The sequence below is a fragment of the Natator depressus genome, chromosome 7, assembly GCF_965152275.1.
Source record: "Natator depressus isolate rNatDep1 chromosome 7, rNatDep2.hap1, whole genome shotgun sequence".
Classification (NCBI taxonomy): Eukaryota; Metazoa; Chordata; order Testudines; family Cheloniidae; genus Natator; species Natator depressus.
Genome location: NC_134240.1, coordinates 60,175,410 through 60,201,409, shown reverse-complemented (window position 1 = coordinate 60,201,409; position 26,000 = coordinate 60,175,410). Strand labels below are relative to the sequence as shown.

Genomic DNA, 26,000 nt, shown 5'->3' with positions numbered 1-26,000 from the left:
GTTCTGTACTGCCCCAGCACGCTGCTTACACACTGCAAACAATTGTCTCTCGAAAGCGCCTGCCACAAACACCATGATACAGAGAATGTGTTAATAAATTTTCCATCTGGTTGGTTGCCTAGCAGGACTGAGATGGGCCCCGTACTTTGCACAGGAAGACATTCCAGTCAGCCCCAGTTTCTATTCTTATAACGGCTGAAAACTGGAGCAATGGTCTTTTGTCCCTTAAACAGGAAAGTGATCTTGTATTTTGACTCGCGTGTGTAACAAGAGTTCATAGTTGCAAGCAAACCATGGGACAAGTTCTGCCAGCCTTACAACATGGGAGTCGGTGGGAACGGTCTTAGCAGTGCTGGCAGCTTTGCCTGAGCAAGAATTGCAGGACAGGACCCCATCCTCACTGCAGCCTGGGGATACCTCATTGTTACCTTGTCAACATGATTTACAATTTCCTTCATGCGATTCTGAATCATCCGCATGTCTTTGGATTTCTTGTACTAAGGGAAGAAACAAAGAGATTTCCAATTAAGTTGCTGTAATGGAATGCTCAACCGTATGGTTGTTCAGCCTGTGGGTGTGCCACACGTAACACACCTTATTTAAGCTCACAACAGCCATTCCTGGCAGGGTATTAAAGGATCCTATAGTGAACACTTCTGGTGTATCTCTCTAGTAAGCTAAGTTCTCAAATACTGTGATGTGAACAAACCCACAATGGGGGTCAGCGCAGGTGTAAGCAGCTATGCCCTAGGTGGTATAGTGTTGTAGCAACATGGACCTCAGTGGAAGCCAGATGTATTTTGCTTTCACACACTCACAGAAGCAGACAAACGAAACGCACAGATTGAAAAGGAGCATCTGGCCAGTGTATGGGGATGAGAGAACTTTTACAGCTACCTATGTGGACTGGATTCATTTACACTGATAACAGACCATAAACTACTTATAACCCTCATCAATGGAAAAGATCAAGCACTTGGATCAAGACCACTGAGACACGAAAGTCTATTGCTAAGGTTAATGCAATTTAATCAAATTGCTAAATATGTTCCTGAGCAAAATGTGGTAGTAGCAGACCCTCTGTCACATATCCCAGCATCACACTCATCTACCCATTAACTCAAAGATGATGTAAAGCTGTACGTGGATGTGTAGACACATACAGACCAGTGCCGGAAAAGAGACTACACCAGCTACAACAAGCAACCTTGAGAGACAAGCAACTTCAAGATCTAAATTACATTAGGGCTGGTTGGTCCAAGTATCTAAAGGACACTAAGGAAGTGACAAGAGACTATGCAGTGTGTGGGTAACTAAGAGAGTCAAATGGACTCATGATTGTGACAGAATATACCCCTGTGTTCCCACCCTTCACACTATGGTAATAACGTTTGTACAAAGTATGCCTTGTGAAGTATCATTTGAAAACTCATAATTTGCTGGTCATTATTGTCCTGGTAAAATATGTGTGGCAACATTGTATATTAAGTTATAAGATTCCACTATATGGTGTTATTAACACATGTTCCAAGCAGGTCTGTCTGAAACAAAAGAATGGGTGCTCTGCTTAATTTGCATTTAAGCCATAAACAGAGTCATCAAGCAGGAAGGAAAACAAAAGAAGCTCAAACAGGTGAGAACAAAGCAGCAGGGAACCTCTTCCATATAGACTTTTTGTCTCCTGGTACCCAGCTAGAAATGTTTTTCAAGAGGGGGGACTGAAACTATGAAAAGGAAGGACAAACACCTAAGGCACCCTTCTCTCTCTCTCTCTCTGCCCATCGATTCACTGCATCTGAAGAGACAAAAGAAGCAGCTCATAGACTAGGGGAGGAGTTCTGACCTAAGAAGTTTGGTCAGTAAAACTGCTGAAAAACGTTTGGTGAGAAAACTTTGCTTTGTATTTAACATAGTTTGTTAAGTTAGGCACCAGTTGAATTTTATCTTTATTTTTCTTGTAACCATTTCCGACTTTTATGCCTCATTACTTGTATGCACTTCAAATCTAACTCTTTGCAGTTGATGAACTTGTTTTATTGTTTCATCTAATGCAGGGTGTTTAAATCAAAGTGCCTGAATAACTACTTGAAATAATAAGTTGGCATATTATTCCTTTTAAAGAAATAACGGACCTAATATAAGAAACAGTTACTTACTGCAACTGTGGTTCTTCAAGATGTGATGCAGATGGGTATTCTAGGTAAGTGTGTGCACGCCCCATACGCCGCAGCTGGAGACTTTTGCCTAGCAGTACCTGTAGAGGGGTGGCGCTCATGTCTTGTGTCTGTCGCTCCTTCCCTGATTATATGAGGCAATGCCACCACAACCCCCCTCAGTTCCTTCACACTGAACGTTCAAGGAAAGACCTCGATGCAGAGGGGATGGAGGGTGGGTCGTGGAATACATGTCTGCATCACATCTCGAAGAACCACAGTTACAGTAAATAACCGTTTCTTCTTCCAATAGATGCAGAGGTGTATTCCAAGTAGGTGAATCACAAGCAGTGCTCCCTGTAGGAGGTGGGGCTTGGAACATATCAGAGTAAGGATCGCAGGACTGCTCTGACATTAGTGCAGGGCTTCTCAAACCGGGGGTCGGGAGCCCTCAGAGGGTTACGAGGCTATTACATGGGGGGTTACGAGCTGTCAACCTCCACCTCAAACCCCGCTTAGCCTCCAACATTTATAATGGTGTTAAATATATATAAAAAAGTGTTTTTAATTTATAAGGGGGGGGTCACACTCAGAGGCTTGCTGTGTGAAAGGGGTCACTGGTACAAAAGTTTGAGAACCACTGCACTAGTGTCTGCTCAGGAAGATGTAGTGATAGCATAATGGTCTATAAATGTATGTATGGACGATCATGTGGCTGCCCTGCAAATGTCTAATATGAAAATGTCATTAAGGAACGCTACCAACACTGCCTGTGCTCTTGTCGAATGAGCTCATATCTGCTGAGGAGGCGTTGCTGATGCTATTTCATACGCAGTCCTGATACAAAATGTTATCCATCTGGAGATGGCCTGTGCACAGACCACTTGTCCTTTCATACGGTCCGCATATGACAAGAACAGGTGAGGCGAAGCATGAAACAGTTCAGTTCTGTTCAGGTAAAAGGCTAGACACCATCTAATGTCTAACATATGGAGGCACTGCTCCTCCGGAAGCAATGTGGATTAGGGAAGAACACAGGCAAATACACAGCCTGGCTCAAATGAAATTAAGAGACCAATTTGGATAAGAACTTAGGGTGTGGTCGGAGTGTTATCTTGTCCCTGGAGAACTGCATGTAGGGGGACCCCGCCATCAGGGCATTCAATTCATCCACCCTCCTGGCTATCAAGAACGCAGTTTTCTGAGACAGGAGGAGCAGAAGACAGGATGCAAAATGCTCAAATTGAGGCCTCTTCAGAGCTGCTAAAACCATGGTCAGGTCCCAAAGGGGGGCTGTCTCTCAGACTGGAGAAACCTTGTCATCATAGCATTGGAAAAAAATGATTTCCCTTGGATGGGCGGGGGGGATAAAATGCTGATATTGCTGCCAAGTGCACTCTCAGGTAACTGAGTGCCCAGCCCAATTTCTAAGGTGTGGCAGGTACTTTAAGATGGAAGGCCCCACCAGATGGGTCCTGCGGACCAAGGACCACACAGAAAACCTCTCCCACTAGGATGGCCTACTTAGTGAAGTGGAAGACTTCCTGCTGATAAGTAGGACCTGCTGGACAGCCTTTACGCAATGCTCTTCCTCCTCAGTCAGCCATGCAGCAGCCATGCCGTAAAGTGCAGGGAGCTTATTGCCAGATGCAGGGTGTGGCCATGGCCCTCTGTGAGGGGGTCAGGGTGGAGAGGAAGCAGCATGGGAGGCTGGGCAGACAGAGCGAGGACGTCTGAGAACCAGCACTGTCTCAGCCATGCCAGAGTGATCAGGATGAGTCTGGCTCAATCCTCCTTGAGCTTGGTGATGACCTGAGGAACAATTGGAACAGGAGGGAAGGCGTGTAGTTGACTGCCAGCTGCAGTGGAAGGCATCAGAGAGCGAGCCCGGGCTGAGTCCCCCCCAGCTGACAGCAGAATAGACAACACTTCCTGTTTTCTCTCATTGCAAATAGATTGATCGTGAGGGTGCCCCACGCTGAGAAAACATAGGGGGACACAGCCAGCCGATGGAGAAAAAAGAAAAGGAGTACTTGTGGCACCTTAGAGACTAACCAATTTATCTGAGCATAAGCTTTCATGAGCTGTAGTCTCTAAGGTGCCACAAGTACTCCTTTTCTTTTTGCGAATACAGACTAACACGGCTGTTACTCTGAAACCGATTGAGAAAGTATATCTGGACAGCAAAATTTGCTGATTCACGATCGTCATCTAGTGACAATGAGGTATATATCTTTCTGCCCAAAAGGTCCAGCCGCTTAGAGTCTCTGTCCTTTGATGTGGACTTGAACCAGCCCTGCTGGGCTCTGTCATTCATTGCCATGACCATCAGGGAGTTTGGGACCAGATGGGAATAGAACCCTTCATATCGCAGTACAGGCATGAAATAGCGCTTCTCCAAGCACTTAGCCACCAGTGATACTGAGGCAAGAGTACCCCAAATGTCTCTCGCAGGTTTGAGAACTGCATCATTTATTGGGGAGTGCATCATTTATGGGGTGGCACCTTCCCAGGATCAGAGGGCTGGATAATTGTCCACGAGTTTGTGGGTATTCTCCTGGAGAACTCCACTTGAATACCAGGGATGAGGCCACCTAGTGTAAAAGGTGCTAGTATGCCTTAAAGCTCTCTGGGGTGGAAGGGGAGGATGAACCCAGCAGCACCATCTTGTACAGGGATGAGGACCTTGGCTGAGCCACAGCTGGGTCCTGCTCCTGGGATAACATATCCGGACTGGGAAAGTCCAAAGGCTCCAGAGGACGGGGAGACGTGGGAGCTTGAGCCTGTGGCTGATCTGCAGCCACCAACGCAGAGCAGATGGGTGATCTCACCTTTGACTGGGATGACGAACGAGACCTCCAGGAGAGAAGAGTGTCCCACTGAGGCCAGGGGGTCCCTGGTATGGGTAAGGCATTGGTGGCCAGTAGGCACCAGGCCAGGGGCCTCCATCCCAGCCTCAGGGCACATGCCAACCCTGGTAGCCATACTGCTCCACTGGTGGCCTTCAGACCTCCTCAGGCAAAAGGGAGTGGGAGGATGACAATCCTGACTCTGAAGCGGAGGAGCCCTGGGATCTAGGGGACAAAGGCAAAGCAACCCTGAGGGAACCAAAAGGTGATCTGGCTCATCCATCGACCAGAATGAGATTGGACTCTGTGTTCCCGATGAAGCCAGTATCACTAATACCAAATATGTCAGCGCCAAAAGCAAGGTTGGAGAGGAAACAGTGGTACTGGAGCACCTGAGTGCCTAGATGTCGAGCATAGTGACAACCGCTATGGACGCATCTGTGGCAGTGATTGCACCAGTGCTGAGGAGGGTATCAGTACTGAGGTACCCCATATTGACTTTGGTGCCATTCCCATCCCAACGACTGAGACGGTGCATCTGAGTGCAGTGCCGAGGGGCCCAACGGTTCAGAGGCATGCTCCATCTATGGGGCTACTGAAGGCGCCAGTCTTGCAAAGTCTTGGACCAGCAGCAAGGATGGGACTGAAATGCAGAGTAGGTCCACTGAAGCCTGGTATGCCGATGTCACAAACATAGTGGTTACTGGTATTGCTCCTATCAGCACCAGACTCAACAGACGCCGGGCGGCCAGAGCCAGAGTTGACGGTACAGGGTTTCTGCCCTCCCTACTTGGTGCCGCACCATCCTGTGTGCTGGAGCCAGTCCCGCGCCAGCCTGAGCTCTTAGGGGAGGCAGAAGAGTCGCCCCATGACCTGGAGCACTCATGGCTGGTCTTATGAGAGCTCTTCTTTTGGGCCAACGATGGAGAACAGCTTCTGCGCCTCATTGAAGAGGCGCCTGCCCTGAAGCAAGCAGCAGCAGCAGCATTTTCCAAGCTGGAAGGTGATCTGTGGCCAGAGGATGGCCTCAGTGCTGGGTCAGGGTGCACGGCCTGTTCAAGCAGGTGCTGTTGCGGCAAAGGCCCCATGACACCTGAGTCTTCTTTTTAAATGATCTACAGATCGAACAGCACTTTTTAAGGTGGGCTTTGCCAAGGCAGAGCAAGCACTGTGGGGGGGGGGCGGCATTCTTAGGGATCGCCACTCCACATGAAGGGCAGCGCTTGAACCCCTGTGAGGGCATCACCAGAGAGCACTACCCCTACATTCTATAGCTTTCTTCTTTTTTTTAGTTTACTAACAAACACTAACTGACTAATTGTACAACAAACTAGGCTAAGAAAGGATAAATGCAAAGTTGTTAGACTACAACCACACAGAGCTCCCACTCCACCCAACAGGTGGTGAGAAGGAACTGAGAGGGGTCACGATGGCTCCACCTCACATAGCCAGGGGACAGGCTACAGACACAAGGCTGGTGAGAGACAGAGTGTGGCAGGCAGGCTACAATTGCACACAGACACTAGGGGTGTGACTTGCATGCTGGAGGGCTATCTGTGGGTGGCCCAGGTGGGAGCTCCTTTAGCAGGGCATTGTAGGGCATCCAACGTTGCAGGGCAGGGATGACACAGCTGCTCACTGGTGTGGATTGTGCCCTGGTATGTCACAATGATTAAAGGGAATTGCATTGCAATTCCAAACAAAATGACAGGAGAAATCCTAAACCTCATCCATGAAGGACATCAAGGATTAACTAAATGCTGTGAATGGGCCGACCAGTGTGGTGGCTGTGCATCAGCAAGGACATAAAGAATAAAATATCTGTAAGTGAACATTTCAGAACTAAGACAAAGTACCTTTAATAACAACACCTCTGCCAGACAGACCTTGGAAGAGACTAGCTGCAGATTTATGCAAATTCAGAAGACAGCATTACCTGGTCATCATGGCCTATTTTTCCAAGTATATAGAAATAACGCACTTGGAAGACATAACATGTTGCAGTGTTATAGAGAAACTGAAGTCCACTTTCGCTCATTTTGGTATTCCAGAACAACTAGTGGTAGACAACAGACCACAATTCACCGCAGCAGAATTTAAGTAATTACAAATGAAATAAGATTTTGATCCCATTACTAGCAGCTGCTTTACCCACAAGTGAATGGAGAGGCTGAAAAAGTTGTATGGACAGCCAAGAAAATAATACAGCAGGAAGATTCATTTCTTATTCTTCTGAGTTACAGATCAACACTGATAACATATAGTCCAGCACAACTCCTGATGGGAAGATAACACAGAACTACTGGTCCAACTTTGGAAAAGAATGTATCCAGACATGAAGAGAGTAGCCAAATCAGATAAAAAGGCAAAAAAAGCTTACAAACATTTTTATAACAGATGTCACTCAGTTAGGAAACTGCCAGGTCTAGACCCTGGTGACCATGTTTGTGTCAAGCTGGATGCAGAAAAGCTCCAGCTGTTATAAAGGAAAAGAACTCATTGCCCAGATCATATGTGATCGAAACCAACAGTGGAGAGTTCCTCAGAAAATATCGACATCTCCAATTTATTCCTCAGAAATAACAATCAACAGAACAAACTCTATAGATAGCAGATGCAGAACAAGACGACGATGACTCAAAGATTCCAAACAGACCAGAGACAGTCGTTGCAACTAATGGACAGCCAAATGACCATGTTATTACACATTCAGGTTGTGTAATTAGAAAAACAGTACAATTCAAAGACACTTAGCACACTGATCCGTACTGAACTTCAAAGACAGTGTGATAGTGTAAATATTGTAATGGAAGGAATGTAGAAGTTAAAGGGGGAGATGTAATGGAGTGGTAAACTATATTATATTGTTCAGCCACAAGTGGTGGCATCTATAACATACCTTACATAAGCTCACAACAGCCATTTCCTGGCAGTGCACTGAAGGTTCTTGTACTGAATCGCTCTGGTGTCTCTCTCTGGGAGGGAAACTCTATAGCAAGTCCATATCTAGTACAGAAACCAGACCTGCTAATTGTAGTCTTGTAACCTACCGTATACAAGTAGTACATGACAGCAGTGGAGAATGAAATGCTGGTCTCAGCCTGTTCCCCTTACCTCCGTATTGTCCACGACCAAGACCAACTCCACATATCGGGTCCCTTTCTGAAATGGAGCCGATTTCTGCAAGTCAAAAGCAAATGCCATGCAGGATTTGAATTCCATCTCTGATAGTTCTGAGCACAAGCAGCGCACGAGCCATGTTCTCACAGGGACACCTTCCTTCATACGTGTTGTATCCTGGAACATGGCCTACCTGTTTCTGGGTGACTTATTTTAGCTGCTAAACTTGCTGGTGCTGGTTTGCTTTACAACTTCTGCCTCCCACTCGAAACTGCAGAAGAAGTGTCCCAAGTTCCCAAACAGCCACAAACCCAATGGTCAATATGGTTTGGCTCAAGGGGTACATATCATTCATGAGCAATCCCAAGTTTCTTGTTTCTTTCACTAGTGGTTCAGTATACAGTAACTTAGTCTATTAGAATGAATTTTCTCAAAGTCCATGGGCTAACAGTTCTGGGGCTTGTACTGCAAACACTTCCTTATAAACTCTTTCTATACAATTCCCAGGGGATGCTAAAACAATAAGCTAAATTATGGGGAATGACACTTGCACGGAGCCTGAAACAATAGCTCAGAGAGGGCCCAGCTCAATGGATTGTAACTCTGAAACCAGGGAAGGCAGTTGAAATGTAAATTTAAATGCAAAGATAATTAATCGTGTCACTGCTGATCATTTAATCAGAAACACTTGCCCAACGTCCTTACCCTATCAACCCAAACTGCCTCCCAGGAGCCCAAAACCCCAACTGATCCCACCTCCAGCCTCCTCTGTGGTGCAGGTGGGAGCTGTCAATAAAAAACACACGGCATTTTGAAGTGGAATGTCTTTTTATGGACTATCTGCATCACGATAGCACCTGGCCCCTCAGTCTGGGTCATGGCACCAGCGATGGATGCTGCACACACTGGCAATAAAAGGAAAATCCCTGCAAGAAGAGCTCACATTCCAGGGGGAGAAAAATCAACAAACCAAGGGGAGGGGAAGGACAAGATAGGAGGGAAGCCACCTAGCACACCCACTGCCAAGCCACTGCTCCCGGGTGTTTTGCGCATGTCATAGTGGAAGGCAACTGCAGGGATTTGAAGTAGGACAACGTAGTAACTCTGGGGACTTTGACAAGGGCAACTCCTGTATATGGGGGAAGCATGACAGAGAACATGGCAGTATCTCCAGGGAAACAGGACTAATAGACATGGCAGGTTGGCGTCTCTGGCAGAACAGAGGCAGGGCTGACAGCTCAGTAATGCAGGAAAGGAAATCTGTAGGGTGAACATAAGAATGGCCACAATGGGTCAAGACCAATGGTCCATCTAGCCCAGTATCCTGTCATCCAACAGTGACCAGTGCCAGATGCTTCCAAGAGAATAAACAAAACAGGGCAATCATCAAGTGATCCATTCCCTGTCGTCCAGTCCCAGCAACTGGCAGTCAAAGGCTTAGGGTACCCAGAGCATGGGGTTGCATCCCTGACCATCTTGTCTAATAGCCATTGATGGGCCGATCATCTATGAATTTACCTACTTCTTTTTTGAACCCAGTTATACTTTTGGCCTTCAAAACATCACCTGGCAATGAGTTCCACAAGTTGACTGTGTTGTGTGAAGTTCATTTTAAGCCTGCTGCCTATTAAAAAATTTCATTGGGTGACCCCAGTTTGTGTGTTACTTGAACTGGTAAATAACACTTCCTTATTTACTTTCTCCAAACCATTCATGATTTTACAGACCTCTATTATATCCCCCATTAGTCAGCTCTTTTCCAAGTTGAACAACCCCAGTCTTTTTAATCTCTCCTCATGTGGACACTGTCCCATACCCCCAATCATTTTTGTTGTCCTTCTCTGTACCTTTTCCATTTCTAATAATTTTTTTTTTTGAGGTGGAGTGACCAGAACTGTATGCAGTATTCAAGGTGTGGGCGTACCATGGATTAATATAGTGGCATTATGATATTTACTGTTTTATTATCTACCCCTTTCCTAATGGTTCCCAACATTGTTAGCTTTTTTGACTGTCACTCCACATTGAGTTGATGTTTTTAGCTGGTAACTGCTGATTTAAACCCCATCATTTTGTACGTATAGTTAGGATTATGTTTTCCAATATGATTACTTTGCGTTCATCAACAATGAATTTCATCTGCCATTTTGTTGCTCAGTCATCCAGTTTTGTGAGATCTCCTTGGAACTCTTCACAGTCTGCTTTGGATTTTAGTATCTTGAGTAGTTTTGTATCACCTGCAAACTGTTTACCCCTTTTTCTAGATCGTTTAGGAATATGTTGAACACACTGATCCAGTACAGATCGCTGGGGAACTCTGCTATTTACCCTTCTCCATTCTGTAAACTGGCCATTTATTCCTACCCTTTATTATCTGTCCTTTAACCAGTTACTGGTCCATGAGAAGACCTTCCCTCTTATCCCATGATTGCTTAATTTATTTGAGAGCCTTTGTTGAGGGACCTTCTCAAAGGCTTTCTGAAAGTCCAACTACATAATATCCACTGGACCACCTTGTTCACATGTTTGTTGACCCTCTCAAGAGAATTCTAATACATTAGTGAGGCATGATTTCCCTTTACAAAAGCCAAGTTGACTCTTCCTCAACAAATCATGTTCATCTATGTGTTTGATAATTCTTCTTTACTATAGTTTCAACCAGTTTGCCAGGTACTGAAGTTAGGCTTACTGACCTGTAATTATCAGGATCACTTCTGAAGTCTCTTTTTAAAAACTGGCATCACATTAGTTATCATCCTGTCATCTGGTACAAAAGCTGATTTAAGTGATAGGTTACATACCACAGTTAGTAGTTCTGCAATTTCATATTTGAGTTCCTTCAGAACTTGTGGGTGGATTCCATCTGGTCCTGGTGACATATTACTGTTTAATTTATCAATTTATTCCAATACCTCCTCTATTCATATCTCAGTCTGGGACAGTTTCTAAGATTTGTCACCTAAGAAGAATGGCTCAGGTGAGGGAATGTCCCTCACATCCTCCACTGTGAAGACTGATGCAAAGAATTCATTTAGCTTCTCTGCAATGACCTTGTCTTCTTTGAGCGCTCCTTTAGTACCTTGATCATCCAGGGGCCCCACCGATTGTTTGGCAGGCTCCCTGCTTCCGGTGTACTTAAAAAAATTTTGCTGTTAGTTTTTGTCTCTTTTGCTTGGTGCTCCTCAAATTCTTTTTTGGCCTGCCTAATTATACTTTTACACTTGACTTGACATATTTTATGCTTCTTTCTATTTCCCTCAGTGGGATTTGACTTTCAGTTGTTAAAGGATGCTATTTCCCTCCAACCATCTCTTTTACACAGTTACTTAACCATGCTGGCATTTTTTTGGTCCTCTTACTATTCTTTTTATTTGGGGTACACATTTATTTGTGCCTTTATTTTGGTGTTTTTGAAAAGTTTCCATTCAACTTGCAGGCATTTCACTCTTGTGACTGTTCCTTTTAATTTCCATTTAACTTGCTTCTTCATTTTTGAAGTTTAAATGCAACTGTGGTGAGTTTCTTTGGTACTTCTTCCCCCACCCCCAAAGGATGTTAAATATAATTACATCATGGTTGCTATTACCAAGTTCAGCTATAGTCACCCCTTGGATCAGATTCTGTGCTCCATTTAGGACTAAATCAAGAATTGCCTCTCCCCTTGTGGGTTCCAGAACTAGCTGCTTTAAGCAGCAGTCATTAATGGATCAGGCTAAGCCTTGGAGGATCTCAAAAGTAAAGACATGCAGTCTGTGCTTGATATGGTGGGAAAGGGGAGGCGGCAATGAAATGAGGATTGCCTTTGCAGCCAGGCCTGCATTTGTCCAGGTCAGAGAGGACGGGAAGGGAGGGAAAGACAGACTATGTGAGTTACCTAAGTCACACAGGGAGTCTGTGGTGCAGGAGGGAACTGAATCTGGGTCTCCTGAACCCAATGCTGGGGCCTTGACATCCCAGGGACAACTACAGCAATTGCTCACAGCCAGACATTCCACTTAGCAGGCAGTGAAGTATCTGAAGTGTGAGAAATGCCTTAGCCTTTTTGAAATCTCCTCAGCCCATGTCTATGTGCTCCTCCTTTCAGTATCCCCTGGAAATGAGGAGGAGACGCTGGTACTGTGCGACCAGCCAGCTCCTTGCAGGCCCCCAGCAAGTGCGTGCAGAACCTTTGCAATCAGGCACTGTGCTAGGGACCCGATCGAAGGCCCAGCAAAGTCAATGGAAAGACTCGCACTGACCTCAGTGGGCTTTGGATCAGGCCCTACATTCCTACAAATTAAAACTACAACACAGAGGAACAGGGTGATTTCCTACCCAGTGATGGGGCTTCATTGCGGCAGCAACTTTCGGTTCATGGTCGTATTCCAAAGTGACATTGGCATCTCCGCAGGTCCCACGCTTCACTCTCAGGTGATCCGCTCGGTACACCGCATGCTCCCCCTTATCATCACCTCCCAACGGCTCAATTAAATAGACTGTTTGATCGGCCCAGAAAAATCCACTGCAAAGAGATGGGGGCAACATGAATCGGTGTCCGGTATCCGATCAGAGAAAGGGTTTCACACACATTCGCAGAGGAAACACAAGGTGGGGGAGGTAATATCTTTTATTAGACTAACTTCTGTTGGTGAGAGAAACAAGCTTTCAAGCTTAAACAGAGCTCTTCTTCAGGTCTGGGAAACTAACTCAAAGTGTCACTGCTAAATACAAGATTTGAACAGATTGTTTAGCATAAGAAGTGACATAGACTGACCCACTGCACTTGAGAGGCTGGGTGCTGTCTGGCTGCAGTGTAGGGTGGGAGGTAGGGTGGTCACATTACAAGGAGAACACAGTCATTTTTTCACCTGGCTAGAGACCCTCTCTCAGCCAGGGAACTGCACACTCCTCACATATACCTGGAGGTTAACAGTTCATGCATATATGTGTAATCAGGACTTCAGCAGACCACGTACAGGCCATGGCAGTCTGGCCCTTGGCAAGGTCATGGACAGGCCATGGCAGCCTGGCCCTTGGCAGGCCATGTATATCAATCTGGGATCTTTTCAAAAGGCAAATCTAAACAGAATTCCCTGCTCTGAATTCAGGGCCAGCCTGGGCTCTCAATGACTGTTTCTCCATGTCAAATGCCATTTAGGGAGAAAGAAGCAAACCTGGCCCTGCCAAATTCAGCCAGGATCTGTCCCTGTAATGTGGGGAAGAGGCAAGGCAGGGCAGGGCAGTCCCTAATAGATACCCAGGTCCTGTCACTGTAGCATAGGTGACCAGTAGGGAAGGACAGGATAGTTCCTACTTTGAACCTCCGTGCCATGGTTCTTTGTCCCTTCAATTCCTTTACAGAGTTACCAAGTATAGAGGCTAATGATAAAACCATAGGGCCAGACCCCACAATCCTGCCTTCCTGCTGCTCCTTGACACACTCCCTGCCACCAACGAGAGGGTGGCTGCACAATGGGACTGTCTCCTAAGAGACTCTGGGGGTATACTTTGGAGGTGAAATGAGTGATTTGGGATTACTTTTCCCTTGGGAAAATAGGAAAATGAGCTGCTCTCCAGAGCCTGTCAGCCCTGTGCTGCCAAGCACATTCCAGAGAGCAGGGCACTTGTGGCACTCATGTGTGGCACTTGAAGATTGTTTTTCAGACAAGCTGAAAGGAGGTCTGATTTCACTGCAGGGTGGAGGATCTTTTTAATTTAAACAGGATTTTTTGATTTTGTTATTTTAAATTGTAATATATTTTTCTTTGTAAAACTAAACCTGTTTAAAATGAAATTTAAATGTAATACAAAATATGTTAAGGCTAAACTTAGTAGAATCTCTAAAACATTTAAATAAAAAATAAATATACTGAATCCCTGAGCCTCTATCAAAACTGTGTTAAAGGCTGCTTTTCTGTAAAAAGAAAGAATCAGGGGAAAAACATCTAACTTTCGAGGTTAAGCATTATAAATAAGGCACAATAGGTCATGTACTGTATTAAGGGATGCATCATGGATAGTTCCCTGAAAACATTCACTCACTATGCAGCGGCAGTCAAAAAAGCGAACAGAATGTTATGAACCATTAGGAAAAGGATAGATAATAAGACAGAAAATATCGGAATGCTGCCATATAAATCCATGATAGGCCCACACTTTGAATATTGTGTGCAGTTCTGGTCACCTCATCTCAAAAACAAATATATTAGAAATGGACAGGCTACAGAGAAGGTGCTCACTGCATTCATGCAGGTAACCAGAGGGGCAGGTTCAGAAGCTCCTCAGCCAGGGCTTGAGGCACTTGCATCCCGTCAGTGCCAAGGTTCCCCTCTGCTACCACCAGGCTACAGCGTGTCTCTTCCGCTCTCTCCTTGCCTCCAAACAAATCCAGTGACATAGACTGACCCACTGCGCTTGAGCAGCTGGGTGCTGTCTGGCTGCAGTGTAGGGTGGGAGAGTCTCACTACAGGGAGAACGCAGTCATTTTTTCACATGGCTAGAGCCCCTCTCTCAGCCAGGGAATAGCACAATCACCACATGTCCCTGGAGGTTACCAGTTCATCCATATATGTGCAATTAGAACTTCAGCAGGCCACATACATGCCAAGGCAGTCTGGCCCTTCCTGGCTCTGGGATCAGAGTGTGGTAAAGCAGCTAAAGACATTATAGTACTCAAGTGTAGCCACCTGCAGGGACTGAATGTGGGAAAAGCCTGAGCTGCGGCCACTTGAACGAAAGGAAAATGCACATTAGCACGGAGACAGTAGCAGCCTCACAACCCTGTGTCTGTCTAGTGTAAATGGTGAACTCTCTGTAACTGCAGGTTGCTAAACCATGATCTGAGTAATTCAGTAACTCAGCCAGGGGTTAGGGGGTCTGTTACAGAAGTGGGTGGGTGGGTGAGGTTCTGTGGCCTGCGATGTGCAGAAGGTCAGACTAGATGTTCAGGATGGTCCCTTCTGACCTTAAAGTCTAGGTAGGAGTCTATTTCCAGCTCTGCTTGTGGAAAATTCACCCAGCCTCTCAGTTACATTCTCTGTAAAATAGGTGAAGGATAGCTGCTACCTCTGAGGTAGTCACATGAGTTGTGAAGAACACAGAAATAACTAGAGCAGTTAAAGAAGCTGGGATTAGAACTTATAAGCATTTAGCTCAGTGCATCTTTCCCAGGCTACAGAGCAGTGTGTGCGCAGCAAGGAGGGTCTCTCTTCTTCTCCCCTGCCTCAAGGGGGACACTTTACCATTTATGCACAACAGGGGAGAGGGACTGAAACCAAAGGATGGAATCCAAACCTCAGTGAATGTTGTGGTGTTGGAGGCTCCAGTCTGATTCACAGCAGTGTCTATGGCTATGACTCCATAGAGAATCCTCAAATAGCAGAGCCTGTTTCCTAGATCCAGTTCAGATGGGGCCCACCTCGTAGCAGACCCACAAGAATGGCTGATCTTATGAGGTTTCCCAATTTGGGCCATGATCTCATGAGAACAGCTCATTGAACTGTAGCTCCATCCAATCCAAACCCAAACCTGAGCCAGGTTTATCTCAACCCAGCCCTTGTACCTTTGTCTGACATTATTCCAGATCCAGAGCCAAAGCTCATCTCCTTGGGCCATCTCGGGTTCAACTACATATGAATACAAGAAACATGACTAAGAGTCATCTAGGGCCCCCATGGGAGGAGAGGGCAATAGAAAGGTGGGGAAAGGGCAATGCCAGGGCATTGTTCATCACTTCATCAAAAGGGAAATGCCCCTTCTGGGGCACTGGTCACAGGAAATCAGAGCATGTTCTTGGCAGAGATCAAAGTCTCTAGCAGGGGAGTTATGGGGCAACTGGAGAGATTTGAGTGCAGTAAATCACCAGGTCTGGACAGCATCATCCAAGGACTCTGGAGGGAGGAAAGTGTGAGGCCCAGTGTATCGCAAAGACAGACCCATCCCCTGGAGATGGAGCAAAACATGCATGACTATCTGTCAGTCCCAGAGCAGTAGCCTCCTCTCAGCACCAAGCCAGCTGAGGGGAAGGTCTGATTAAGGACAAAGCAGGATAACTGGAACTTCATTGGGTCTAATTAGGGGAAACAGATCTTCTCTATCCTATGAGAATTGCCTGCTGACAAGCTATTCACAGGTCAGCTGCAATCTTAAAAGATGTTACATAAGATGCTTCACATGATACTGTTAACATAAAACCGGACTAACTGTGCTACCTGAAGGGGAGGTGGTAGGAGGAAGGGGCTAACAGCAGGAAGCCTCCAGGGCTATTATGTGATAATGAAGGACACAGTGAAAAAGGTCCCTCCTTTGCCCTTGATGAAAGGGCAGCACATATAGAGCTAATGAGTGAAACAGCTACTGCACACCACAAAGTGTGAGAGATCCATGGCCTCAGGGGCCAGAGGCGCCAACGGTGCATCGAGTAAAAGAGCTGGGTAATTCCTTGACCACTCACATGATTTGTTCTCAGAGAAGCTAAGACAATGATGAGGGGAATCATGTTTTTGGGTGGAAGCTAAATCACTGCACACAGCAGGAAGAAATTCCTGCTGGGCTGTGCTCCACGACCACCATGGTACAGTTAGAAAGGGGAATGATGAACCTGAACCTCTGCAGTATCCATATTGACCTGAAATGGTGGCAGAAAACTGGACTAGATCACCAGCACAACTGGTTCAATCCAGTATGGAAGGGAGGCGAGAGACCAGACTAGATGCACCAGGGGTCCAACCAGATAGGACTGTGAGGTGGGCCACCTGGCGGTATGTACCAGTAGAGTGATCAGATGGAGCAAGTTCTACATTCTTCACTAAGATTAAAATTAAACAAACATGAAACTATACAAACTATTAGCAAAATGTAGCCTGAGTAAGGCTGCTGATCCAATGTTAGAAACAATTACTGATCACAGAAACGGATCTAAGGGGACAAAGTCATTACAGTTCTTTTACTTTCTGGAGAGTCTTAATTTCTTGTGTGGGGAAGATCTTCCTGGGTTCATTCTGCTAAGGACGATATGAGTGGGGTGATGAGCTGGCTTAGTCATAACGTTACCACTTTAATTCTGGTCTCCAAGCACCCAGATGGCAGCAGCACATACACCTGGGAAGGAAGCCACTATCACTAACGATGATTTAACTCCTGAATGACTAATTCAGTGAGCAACAATCACTCCCTGTTTTAGTTTATTCACAATTTCCTCTAAGAATATATTGGCTTTCCCCTCCCTCCGCAAAAGCCTTATTTTACTGGTTCTCTCTGAGCGGACACTGAAAAAGCAGGAGACACATTTCAAAGCCACTTGGCGTGTTTGCTCTGCGCACCTTTTAATATCAGATGCCAAAGACAGCCTTTGTGGCTTATCAGCCCAGACATAAACTGTAGATTTTACACTGCAAGGATTAAGGTCTCAGAGTTTTCTGAGAAAGATGGACACAGATAATTGATGCTGTTAACAGACAATCTGGGCTTTTCACATCAAAGAGCCATTTAGCAGACTACAAAGCAGGTTTGACACCTACAAGTTAAAGGAACCTGTCCTTCCCAGCAACAGTAGAGAAACAAATTACTGTAATTTACATACCAAGGAGCAGCAGGAAGGTGTACGGAGAGTTTACGTTCCATAAGAGGGGGTGATTGTTGTTGCTTTTCTTGCTATGCTCCTCCCTTCTGGGAAAGTCACAGCCACGCTGAGAACTGACACGTAAGGAGTGCAGAAGTGGGGGTGAGTCGAGGCAGGGAGACTAAAGGTATGTCTGTACAGCCCACAGACATGTCTGTACAGCCCAAGTTGACACACTTGGGCTAGTCAGGCTCATGCTAGTGCTCTAAAAATAGCTGCGTAGACAGCGCTTTGAAGTTACGGCTTAGGTTGGAGCTCAGGTACTGAAGCCTGTCCCCCCCCATCCTCCCCCCCCCCCCGCCCCCGGCTTCAGAGCCTGAAAGTGCTGTCTGCACAGTTATTTTTAGAGTGCTAACGTGAGCCCCGCTACTCCTAGTATGTTGACTGGAGCTGGGAGGCTCACTTCTGTGGCTGTGTAGACACATGCTATAGGGCTCTTGCCAGGTGGGGCATGCAAGCTGAGGTGCTAGGGGAAGACCTAAATTACACTGGTTTATGCTTTGGCCCATTATCTTTTCTTGTATAATTGTCCTTTCCCACCACAAAGGGAAATAATCTCAAACTACCAAGGAAATGACTGGTGGGAGCAGAAACTGAAAGCTGGGACATGTGCAGAAGCAGATTATCTGTGGGAGCAAACCATCTGGGAAGAGTTTGAAATGTCAGAGGGCCAGAGCACAGAGAACGTACAGACTAGGAGGAAACCAGGAGCTTGCTACTTTTGTACTTCTAGCTGGACTGCCCAGCACTCCACCCCTGATGCTGGTTTCCAACACATACAGCAATCCAACTTTTTGCTCCTCTGGAGGGGCAAGCCTACGGCCCCTTTACACACACACACACACACACACAAGCACCTTATTGCATAGATCGCGCCATTCCCTACTCATGGGGAAAGATACCAGTCAGCAGAGTAAAGAGTACCACAATCTGCCCCTCAGGGATGAAACTGAAAGAAATGCCCACTTCAATTTGGAGTCGGGCTTGTTTTCCATGGGGGTTAGCAGGTACCTAATCCCAAGCACCAAAGCACACCCCCGAAGGCAGGGTTTATTGGCCGATTTATTTCTGAGGTGATTAGATGGGCAGTCTTGGGCCCAAACTCACTCCCAGGGAAGTCATTTGAGAATTTTGCCATTAACATAAATGGCAGAAGGCTGGGCCCTTTGTGGATCATGCCAAGAGCCTGGGTTGGTGTGTCTGGTCACATAGGACTGGGAGCTGCCCCTCAGGGATGAAACTGAAAGAAATGCCCACTTCAATTTGGAGTCGGGCTTGTTTTCCATGGGGGTTAGCAGGTACCTAATCCCAAGCACCAAAGCACACCCCCGAAGGCAGGGTTTATTGGCCGATTTATTTCTGAGGTGATTAGATGGGCAGTCTTGGGCCCAAACTCACTCCCAGGGAAGTCATTTGAGAATTTTGCCATTAACATAAATGGCAGAAGGCTGGGCCCTTTGTGAATCATGCCAAGAGCCTGGGTTGGTGTGTCTGGTCACATAGGACTGGGAGCTGCCCTGCTTGAGCACCAAGGCTAGGCAAAACGTCCTGTTATGCAGCCTCCAAAGTAGAGCAAAGACTGACATAGGTGCAAGAGGGGAAAGGCAAACCTGCCTTCCCCCCACGCTGTAACATCATTCATACTGCGTAAGGAGCCAGAGATGCCTGATCTCTGGGAGGGCAGTAGCGAGGGGTAGGCAGAGCTGTGCAGGGGCGACTCCCATCCCCTTCAGGGGCACTGGGACCCATGCAGAGCCCCCCAGTGGTTCGGGGAGGGATGGGGAAATAAAATTCCTGGAAGTGAAACTCTCTCATTTTCTTACAGCTATTTTACTGGGGAACTTAAGGGTAGCATTGTAATATCTATATTTTAAAAGGGCTCTAAAGTTGATTTAGTGAAATACTGAGCATCTGTAGCTGGCAAACTGGCAGAAACAATAATTAAAAATAGAATAAGAAAACACCTACAAGATCAGGAGAGCGTTTAAGCACCAGGGTTTCTGCAAAGGGAAATTGTCTCTCACTACTCTCTGAGAATTCTTCAGACGTGTCAATAAAGCAGTGGATAATGGAAAACTAGTTGACATAATTTATTTGGACTTTCAAAGGGCCTTTGACAAAGTCCCTCACAAAGGGCTACTAACGAAGCTACGTTGCTATGGGGTCAGAGGCAAAGTACTGTTATCCGTTTTTGGCCTGAGCAGCTAGCCAAAAATTTGGGTCTTGTAGGTTGTTCAAGTTGGGAAGAGAAGTGGACAATGGAGCTTGGTGTCTTTGATGCCATCTTGTTTAATTACAAGGAAACTACAAAGTCCTGTTTCTCTGAACACAGAAGGAACCCAACAACAGGAGATATGGTTTTTTGCTTACACCCCCAAGCCTCTTTCAGTCACCACCACCGTGTGTGTGTCCAAGCTATGCCTAGTTTTCTTCTCAGTTTGTTTCAGTGTGCTTCTTCCCCCCCACCGCCCCCCCAACACCCTTGCCCCAGACAATAACTTGCAAAGCCCACATTCACATAATCCTAATTCCTGAGCAGATTCTCATATGCCTTTGTTTTGGGTGGGGGTTGCTAAAAAGGAGCTTAATCATTTCTTACAGCTATCTTAAATGAAGGGTGGTGGTTCCACCTACCAACTTCACTGATGTTTCATCCAATCCACAATAGTATTGTCATGGATCAAAAACTGGCTAGGTGGCCGACAGCAAAAAGTAGGATTAAATTAACTGCCCCAAAACTTCGTTAATAGAGTTAAGGTTGCCCAGTAATGCCTCAGCTACGTTCAAACCTCTGAAAGCCAGGAAATAAAGAATTATGGTAACTCAAACAAATGTTCAAAAACTAGGAAAGACTAAGTTAAAATATACATCATCCCTGTACATCCCTTAACTCTGCCCTCTGTAACTGGCAATACCCACTAGGAATGGCTCAGTAAGGGTGGTGCCATAATAGGTGGACATGAACAACTATGAGAATATGTAATTGTTTGAGTTGGGTTCCACATATCTGAATTCCAGTATTTATCTGCAAACACTCCAGCTGTGTTCACGGTGTCGGGTATAGCTGTAGTGAATGGTGGAGGGAGTAGTTGGAGCAGGTTAGCAGAGTTGTCACTGTGATAACAGGAGAAGTACATGTGTACCAGGAGAGATCAAGAATGTCTAATTTCAGCACTGAGTTTTGTGGGTTGTCAGTAGACGTGCACAGGGATCTTCCAGCCATGGGATTTGGGGGGAGGGATAGCTCAGTGGTTTGAGCATTGGCCTGCTAAACCCAGGGTTGTGAGTTCAATCCTTGAGGGGGCCATTTAGGGATCTGGGGCAAAAATTGGGGCTTGGTCCTGCTTTGAGCAGGAGGTTGGACTAGATGATCTCCTGAGGTCCCTTCCAACCCTGATATTCTATGGTTGTTAGCCATCTGTTACCATAAACATCCACGGTCTCCAGGGCTTAGTGAGGAATAAGTGAAAGCAACGTCTCGGCAAGAATCATCAGTAAAGGGGTGGTAACATGTAGCATATCTGGGGTAGTTTATGTGGAGCAGGCTCAGTGTTTGAGTGCAGGCCGGGTGTAGGTAGCTCCTGTTCTCTACGCTTGACCTAAACCCGAATTTTGCATTAGCAAACAGATGTTAGACTGGGTCCTACAAGGCTCATGTGCTCTGTCTCCAGAGTGTTCCGGAGCAGGTGAGTGCTAGTATGTATGTTCACATCACGCTGGGATATGGCACAAAAAGGGCAGAGTTAAGGTTGCATTGTGGAGTTGGCGTGGACTTTAACTCTGTAGTTGCTGGTTTTCAGAGGTTTGTTCTCAAATGGGGACAGAAATGGAGGAGTATTGCTGTTGGTTGGATTAGAAAGCAGAGCTGAAGCCCTCCCTCCATTCTCCACTGCACAGCTCTGACTCTCCTGAACTGCTCTGCCTTCCCCTTTCTCCTAGAAACAGCAGCATCAGAAGCAGCTGTCCCTTCCTCACTGCTGCAGGCAGCATGGGGAAGAAGGGATGTTCTAGGTTCTTTCCTGGGAGGAAAGAGCAGTGGAGAGAAGGGGACCCTGGAGACACTCCCTCAGCCTGGTGGAACAGTCGCGGGGAGGAATTGTTGAGGGGGGTAGGAATGGGAGCTGATATATATGGCAGGGAAGGGAAGTAGAGCGAGGTATGTCGCAAGAGGGGAAGTTGCCCAATTTTCCCCACTTATGGCTCTGCTCTGTCAGAGCTCCCAGGGTGCTCTGCCCCTTCAGGGTCTGAGGCCAGCCAGCCCTGTTCTGAGGTAGAGACCTTTTAAGAACAGCTGTTTGGGCCAGGTAGAGGCCCAGGTGGGAAAAAGTCAGGTGATTGCCTGATGAGCATCTGATCCCGATAAAGGGGAAAGAGTCAGTTTGAGAAGCGGAGGGGGGTGAGCCCACCATGGCAGGTTCTGGAGGAGGTGGAAGCCTAGGCAGATGGGGCTGATCCACAAAGTGACTTAGGCATTGAAACACCTAACTTTTAGGTACCTAGAAAAATCCCTGGAACAACCATGGGATCTACAAAGCCTGAGTTTGGCACCTAGTCTCCTATACAATGCATGGGGAGAGATGGGCACCTAAGAATGCAATCCACAAACCCCAACACTCTAGGTGAGGAGCCACCTAAGTAGCCAATGGGAGATACTGATGAACGTGGGTGTCCTAAGCCCCAATCCTCTTACAGAATTCAGCACCACATAAAATGGCCAGAGAGAGGCTCAGAGTAGGTGGCGCTAAGAAGAAACTGAGGTTACAATTTGAGTCTTCAAAGACATGTCTGTCAAGAGCAAAAGCAAAGGCTGAATGAACTTTGGAATGGCGGCAAGTCATTGCTTTAGAAAGATAAGGAACGCTGATGGTCAACTCAGGCAGCCGGTGTAGAACAGGCTGCTGCCAAGCATGATCTCCGCACCCTTTATTCAACTGGGTGGCATATGCGAGGCACCAGCTAGGCCAGTGAAGAATGAGGATGGCAGCATCAGGAAGAGTCTGCAGGATCCACTGTGTCGATGGGAAGATCATTTCAAGATGCTCCTCAATTGTTCATTACTGCAGCCCTTCTTCCATTTGAAGAGGAGCAGGCAGTTCCAGTTGAGCTACCTTCCTTCAGCCAAGAAGAGATCCAGAGCCCAGTCTATAAGCTGAAGTCTGAGAAGGCACCAGGGGTTTGTTACATCACCCACACATGTTTAACTTTACTACCAGGACCGTCCTGTCCCATCCCATTTCCTCCCTGCCCCCTCTTCAATTAGGGGGACTCAAAGATAAGCATGTGCATAAAGGTTTGTAGGCTCCAAGCTGAGTTGCTGAAGACATGGGAGTATTGTTGTACCGTGGATGCCTAGTCTCTTCCAGACCATTTTGGTGCACTAATATCACCCCCCGATGACTGGAAGGTTATTCTGCCTCTGTTAAAACAGGGCAGTCAGACCTGTAGCAACTACAGAGTTATTAAGCTGTTGTCAGCCTCAGGAAAAGTCTTTGCTTCTGTGTTGACATCTCTGATCAGCAATGCACTTCATGGCAAAGGCCGGGATACTCAATGTGGCTTAGACTTAGGTTGTTCCACCATCAACCAGATCTTTACCAAGAGACAGCTTTTTGAGAAGATGAGTAAATTTAATAAGCCTCGTGCAGTCCTTTTTATAGACTTCCATCAGGCCTTTGATTCAGCATGTGACACAGATGCCCATTGGTACCAACTGGCAAAGGGTTCATTATTCTTTACAAGCAACTCCTGTCTCAGACCTGACAAACTCACTATACCAATACATCACTTCCATGCTATTTATTCATAAAGTGTAGCATGTGAGGTCTCTACGGAAAGCTTGTAACTTCTCAATACTCATAATCATTGCAAGATGTGCATACAGGTAATATTTAAGGAATAATGCAACTATATCAAAAATTATGCCTTATGGTCTTGGAGTAAAAGTTAGTCACCATGGAATCATAGGTCTCAGCGATAGCTCATTTAAACAGGAGGAAGTTGTCACCCCTCCTCGGTCAGCTGGGGATGTAATGCCAGGCTCAACTGTCTGTCCTTAACCCTTCCCAGAACAGTCAATGGAAAACCATCAAAGACAACTACGAACAATCAAAACCACTTGAATGTGAGAAGGAACATAACAACAGACTGGGGATCACCCTGTCAATAAAGACAAAGGACTGATTCAGTATATCACAGGGTGAAGAAAGACTCTGCATCCATTCACTGAGGAGACATCTTGTTGAGCAGGAGTATTTCATGAAAGACTGGATCTTGGGAAGCCAGCCAGTTCTGCCACAGACTGCACTGTGCGGGCGTGGGGGGAACTTACTTTACTAGTTAGGGAAGGTAACTATTAATACAGTATAGGCCCTAGTTCACAGTTTATGATTTTGTTTTATATTGTAACAATTTGTTTCCAACACTTTTTCTTGCTTCTAGTGGAATCTCTATTCCTTCCTTTAAATAAACTGTCATTTGTTTTACTATAAGTGCTCACAAGGGTTGTGTGTGATACTGGACTGGTGGTTTAAGGTAAAATTGGGGTACACTGCTCCTTTGGGGGCAAAGGATCTGGGATTTCTGAGAGTAGCCAGTATCGGGGGTTGGATATCACAGGGGAATGTTTCAAGGGGACTCGGGGACTGGGGTGCACCTGTTGTGAACCTGCAGGGCAAAGACAGGAGGGCTGGTGCAGCCCAGAGGAGAGTGCTTGAGCAGCTGACAGGCTAGTGGTGTCAGGGAGCTGACACCCAGCCTCCCCATTTAAGACTCTCTCTCGCTAAAGACAGGGAGTAACAAGGTGATTCAGCCCTTGGTACCCCGGAGAAATATCAGACCGTGCATCAAGCAAGTCTGGGGGCTGTGATGAGATGACCAGCAGCTGAAGCTAGGGCTGGAGGCAGGACTCTGCGTCCCAGCCCTGTGGCTTCCGTCGGGAGCTGCAGCTGGGACCGCATGCCCCGGCCGGCAGCTGCAGCGGGGGCCATGTGTCCCCCATGGCTTCCCAGGGCTGTCGCCGGAGCTTGGCGGGGGGCTGCAGCCAGGGCCGTGCATCCCTGTCCTAAAGCTGCAGCCAGCTCCAGAGCTGAGTATGTGCACCCCCAGAGATTGCGCTCCCTGCTGTGGCCACTGGAACCGGGGCTGTGCCCTCTGCCATGGTGGGGGCTCAGCCTGTGGGTCCCTCCCCAGACTCCATTCTTCCCCCTAACTAGCCCTGACCCCAGTTATTTTTTAGTAAAGTCACAGACTCCATGAATTTTTATTACTTGTGACCTGTCCGTGACTTTTATTTAACCATGACAAAATCTTAGCCTTATTTATAACTTACAAAGCAAAGAAAGGAATGGGAAAGGTAGTCTGCCTGCACTGCCCCTGACATCCTCGGTGCGGGGATGAGAAAGAGATGGCAGGCACAGACCAACAACGGACATGGCCGTGAAATATCATCCAGTCTCAGGAGCATGGATCACATGCATACTCAAGTGGAATGTACATGGGACCTTCATTCAAAGAAGAACCAGCTGTCTTGGGCGAGGCCTGATCCTGTACATTTGCTTTGAGCACGCTTACAGGGTCAGGCCCCAGTGGTGTGACAGACAGATAAATGTCTAGTTTGAGAATCCCATTTTGGGGCCTCTGGGGCTTTAACTTGAGCTAGGGCTCTGAGCAGCGTATTCACTGTGGGGTGGTGTCAGTACTTAGGTAGCTTTGTGCATGCTCACTGTAAGAAACATAGGCACCTCCTATGTTCTCAGAAAGTATGCAGAGTAGTTGTATTGGTCCCAGGATATTACAGAAGTTGGTCCAATAAAAGATATTACCTCACCCACCTTGGAAAGTAGGCAGCTATGAAGGGTTATGATAAAATAATATAAAATAATGAATGGTTTAGAGAAGGTAGATTGGGAACATCCGTTCTCCCTGCCTCATAACACAACAAGGGACATTAAATTAAATCGAAAGGTGGCAAGTTCAAAACAGATAAAAGGAAACGCTTCTACTCAACATGTAATTAGATGTGGGAACTCATTGACAAAGGATATTGCTGAGGACAAGAATGTATCAAAATTCAGAGACGTTGATATGAATAACAAGAATATCCAGAGTTGTTGTGAGTGTTAAAAATATTTTTTTGTAAGACAATAAATCTCCTGCTTCCGGGTTTAAACCAATCTCTAGCTATTAGGAATTGGATAACACTTCTGCTGGAAGGGAAGAGCTGTGAGTTCAGACCACCCGGAATTGCCTAAAGAGGCCTCCCATGATCATCTGCAGGCAGAA

The 26,000-nt window shown here is 46.4% G+C and overlaps 1 protein-coding gene across 2 annotated transcripts in view; it reads right to left on the bottom strand.

Moving 5' to 3' along the window:
• The window catches only part of ADAM8 (ADAM metallopeptidase domain 8), a 98,370-nt gene that overhangs the window by 44,297 nt on the left and 28,073 nt on the right, over positions 1–26,000 (bottom strand). For both annotated transcript variants that reach the window (XM_074958612.1, XM_074958613.1), the window contains exons 6-8: positions 12,437–12,623; positions 8,117–8,182; positions 429–497 (exon numbers count right to left, since the gene is read on the bottom strand). In XM_074958612.1, the coding sequence (XP_074814713.1) occupies positions 429–497; positions 8,117–8,182; positions 12,437–12,623 (322 nt within the window). The remainder of the gene's footprint in view (positions 1–428; positions 498–8,116; positions 8,183–12,436; positions 12,624–26,000) is intronic.